Source organism: Sinocyclocheilus anshuiensis, unplaced genomic scaffold (assembly GCF_001515605.1).
Source record: "Sinocyclocheilus anshuiensis isolate Anshui unplaced genomic scaffold, SAMN03320099.WGS_v1.1 scaffold50, whole genome shotgun sequence".
NCBI classification, from domain to species: Eukaryota; Metazoa; Chordata; class Actinopteri; order Cypriniformes; family Cyprinidae; genus Sinocyclocheilus; species Sinocyclocheilus anshuiensis.
In genome coordinates this window covers 2120824-2125193 of record NW_015542382.1, presented here as the reverse complement: position 1 = coordinate 2125193, position 4370 = coordinate 2120824, and the positions used below count along the sequence as shown (strand labels likewise).

General features: G+C 36.6%; 1 protein-coding gene across 4 annotated transcripts in view; it reads left to right on the top strand.

Moving 5' to 3' along the window:
* Window positions 1–354: 354 nt before the first annotated feature.
* LOC107692626 (cyclic nucleotide-gated channel cone photoreceptor subunit alpha) overlaps window positions 355–4370 on the top strand; it is a 7927-nt gene continuing 3911 nt past the window's right edge. Inside the window, exons 1-6 of one of the 4 annotated variants that reach the window (XM_016491782.1) lie at window positions 355–582; window positions 807–900; window positions 931–955; window positions 2592–2753; window positions 2871–2900; window positions 2989–3120. In XM_016491782.1, coding sequence (XP_016347268.1) covers window positions 2662–2753; window positions 2871–2900; window positions 2989–3120 — 254 coding nt within the window. In that variant the 5' untranslated portion in view covers window positions 355–582; window positions 807–900; window positions 931–955; window positions 2592–2661. Of the gene's footprint in view, window positions 602–806; window positions 901–930; window positions 956–2591; window positions 2754–2870; window positions 2901–2988; window positions 3121–4370 lie in introns of all 4 variants that reach the window. The other 3 variants (XM_016491781.1, XM_016491780.1, XM_016491779.1) reach the window with 3 other exon arrangements.

Genomic DNA, 4370 nt, shown 5'->3' with positions numbered 1-4370 from the left:
GCACAAAAACAAATGTAAATCCTGTAGAAGTTCCAAAACAGCATGGTCCCGATAAAAAAGAACGAATATGACTCTAAGAATCAAAGTGTAGGGTTCAGTTTATCCAGTAGGATCTCATCTGACTCCGAGGGGATTCTATTATGATCACAGAATCCTGTAAACACAGGATTTTATTTCTTTTACTATGTGCTGTGTTGTAAGACTCAAATGTTTTGGACTCTAAAGTCTTTTAAATGTAGCATACTCTCAGTGACAGAGTGTTATTATTGGACAGGTGAGGTGTGGGGAGGAGGAGCTGGATGTTCTCCGCCAGCGCAGCTTAACCCTGTCACCTTTCTTGGCAGGTGCGCGTGGAGACAGGGAAAGAGACGTGCCATCAGCTACTCGAGAACTACTAACACTTCGTTTGGGTTCGACAGGATACAACTTTTGTTTATTTCTGCAACAATGCTCAATATACGTATAATATAAGAATACTTCTGAACCTGACATTTTTGTGGAATAAGATTCCGCTGATGTGAAGAACAAAGTCCTGTGGAATAATTTGCCGGAGTTTATGCAGATCTTCACTAAACGCTACAGGTAAATCAGCTCAGGCAAAGTGAGTGTGATTCTGTCAAAGTATTTTCTCATTTCTTTTTGTGGCAGTTATTTAATTGCTTTGACGTATTGTTTCAACTCTTTATTCATTGTTTGTTTGTCTGTTGTGGGCCTATTAGTTTCGGTCCTCAAATTTTATTTGGTCGATGTGATATAATAGTAGCCTATAACAACAATAGTACGGTTCACTTTTTGTCTGTTTTCAGAGTAAAGTTTAGATGGGGAGCAGAGTTTGTCGGGGGCAAAAAGCGCGTTTTATAAAAGTCAAAGTGTCGGCGTTTTCTCTGGCGGAGATGTCTGGTTTTGCCTGCACTTCGACGCGCCTTTTAGAAAATCAGAGCGTCAACGTTTTCCAGTAAGTTACTGCTCAAGATGGGGTTTCTCTCTTTAATGCAAGTGCAGAGGGGAAATGGAAAATCCGGAGTGGAGCTGCAGCTGAGTGATCACTGTCGCCCCGTTCCACAAATGTACTTTATCCCAGACCGGCGTTTAGTCTCTCAGACTTGAGTAGCGACAAAACTTTAACTTCTTTTGGAACTATTTTCGTTGGCAGAGGAGAAATATAGGCTACAAATTAGACAATTTTGGTCTAAAATGTAAGCCATATTAATGACTTATAATTACAAAATGTAAATAGGCTACTTATAATTACAAATTGCATGTTATTTTTTTTCTTTGTACATAGCGTATTATTTAAAGCTGCAGTCCCTAACTTTTGGCGTTCTAGCGGTTAATAAACAGAACTGCGTGCGTCTTGCGGAAGAACATTGTAGCCGGAGCTACTTCTCTCTGTTTATGTCTATGGCGAATCACGCAGGTACTGGGCTACTCCGCAGCGGTACCTACCCGAACCAGTCTAAATAGTCCGAATATAAACACTTATTTTAGGGGTACCGTAGTGATTCAGGACAAGCCAAAAACACAGTTTGGAAAATGGATTCATGGTGTACTCGCTTATTATATACATTTTATAAGTTTTGAACACAAAAAAGTTACGGACTGCAGCTTTAATTTGGTATTTTTATATCAAATTGTATATCGTCTAAAACAAATGTTTAATGTATTTGTTCTTTGACTTGATTGTTTCAACGATTTCCCTGTTCTCCGTCCTAATTGTTTTGGGTAGCAAATGTTAAGTTTGCTTTCTTGGAAAGTTATGGTTATGGATCCGCACAGAATATAAACTCAAAGTTAGCCTGGACAGTTAAGCAGTCAGTCTGTCCAGCTTTGGTGTCTCAGGTCTCAGATCTGTGATTAAGCTCAATAGCCTTTTTCTGTTCACAACTAAACTGTAGAATGTAAACTAGATCTCACATAGAGTCTAATACAAAGGAATTTTGAATTTTATTGGTTTTGTAAGTTTTCATCTCTAAAAGACTTCTCTCAGGTGGCCTTTTAGCAGGGCTTCAAATTAAGACATGCTTGGGACTTTGAAATAACCGCAACTGTTTGGCTAAGAGGCATTGTCAGAATTGCTACATACGGTGCAAACAAATATTCCGTGAGGTTGAAGCTTTTTATGAGATGCTTCTCAAGTTCAAGCACTTGCAAGTTTGATCTTAGCATGTTTGGCTAAGGGAATCTCCAGTTATAGCACGCAGGAGGGAGAGAAGAAGCATGTTTACCTCCCTGTCTCAATCAGAAATGTCCTGTGCAAAACCACAGGCTCTTTTTGTCTTAAAACAGCTTATCTTCCTGGAAGACACCGCTGATTCCACGTGGCATTTAGGCCGCAGTGTATATTTATAGAGCAGACACTTGCATCTATTTGGCATGGGTCCATTATCCTTCTATCCTTTCTTAAAATAGAGCAAGGATTTATTTTTAATCTTTGTGAGACAAAAATGGTCAATGTGCAGCAGTGTGAAAACACACCACTTTAATACTGTACTACTGTTTATTTATAGATTTGAACATTGTTTGTGTCAGAATGGATAATAACCACTTTGCATGTGGAAGTACATTTGTCCACTAATGAAAGTGCATTTCAGTTTACAGGAGTGATTACCCAAAGGCTCCAGATGTGATCTAATTGCAGTGAATGGCCTAACAGGAAATAAAATGGCCAAAATCTGCACAGAACAATCATACCCCTCACAAAGATCCGCCTTCACTCCTGAACCAGCTATTGAATGGATCGAGAAAGGGGAAAGGTCAGAGGAGATGCCACAAACATATGCCATCTAGTTTGAACAATTCTCACATTCAATGCATGTCTGGTTACCATTTAATTCCAAATATTTAATTTGGTATATTTGTCTCATTTGCAGTGATCAGCCTCCCCGTGGACTAATGGGCAGGTGATTTGATCTTGTGCTTTGTTGGAAATTTGAGGATTGTTTCTGCATTAAAAGTGATTTTAATAAGTTATTGTACCTTCACTTTCAGGATGTCCCATTTCATCCTGAGGTTTGGAGGAAGATCCACCAAATGTAAAGCTTCAGAATGCAGTGATTCAGTTATGATAACAGAGGAGTCTGAAGACATGGCAGAGCAAATGGACCAACTGCGCAAGAGGAAGTGAGTGAAAATCCTATTAAAAAATATTTGTACACATTAGAAACATTTGTACAAATGTATTACTGTCAAACTAATTTCAACCTAACATAGTGGGGGTTTTTTTGTTGACACATATAATAGTCAGAAAATTCAGTGTTTTTTTTTAAATGGAACAATTTATTGAAATTTTTGACAAAATATTTTTTTTAAATCTGAAAAAAAATGCATTTATGTTTTTTGTTGAGTATAATTTTGATACACCAGGCTTTTGTGACTCATATTATGATATAGTGAGAATGTGAAGCTTACACTTGAGAAGAAAAAAATAAATTATCCAGATGCCCAAACTGTGCAGAAGTGGGCAATTGCAAAAAATGCAATTGTTGCATGATAAAAAGTTGCTGATATTTATTTGGTCAAAGATTAAATTCTGATAGCTTATTATGTATATAAATATCAATTGTCACTCTATATTTCCCCATAATATGTCTTATTAAGATGATATTTAAATGCTCTGTAGTTTTAATTGTGGGGGCAAAACATAATGCAATGCAGTACAGTGATGACTGAGAGATGTACAAGTAAACATTTCTCATAAACCTGATGTATCGTATTTGATATTCACATTTTGACATGACTTTACTAAAAAATTATGCATGGATAATCAAGTAAACCTAAGCTGCTTTAGTCGTCTCTCTTTTTTTTTTTTTTACACTTTTTTTTCTTTGAACTTTTCGATGGACCCTTGGTATAGAGTATAGCTTTTGTTCTTTTGGTTTGTTGGTCTGCAGAAGGTGTGACCACATGAATGCACAATTTCTGCATTTCCATCAGACTAAATATGCAGCTAATTATCAGAAATACTTGCAGAGGAAACGTAATCAGCCCTAATGTAATGCCCCGAGATCTGTAGAATGTTTATCTTGAGATATTACACATGTACCACAACCTGAAAGGTGATGTTTTTAGAATTAAAGTAAAAGCTAAAAAAAAAAAATATATATATATATATATATATATACACACATGTAGTAGATTGTATACAACAGGGTCTTCAGCAAATCATGCTGATAATTTAAAGGCCATTTTGTGAATCAACTATGATAAAGGCTTCATAGGGTTGAGCAAAGTTGAAACTAAATTCTAAATTAAAGTAATGCATCATGCATTTTTTTGTAGAGAGCAGGGGTTTTGAATCTTTTAGATGCCACAGACCCCCAAATATTATAATCCTAATGCAAGGTATCCCCATCCTAAAATGCAAAAAGACA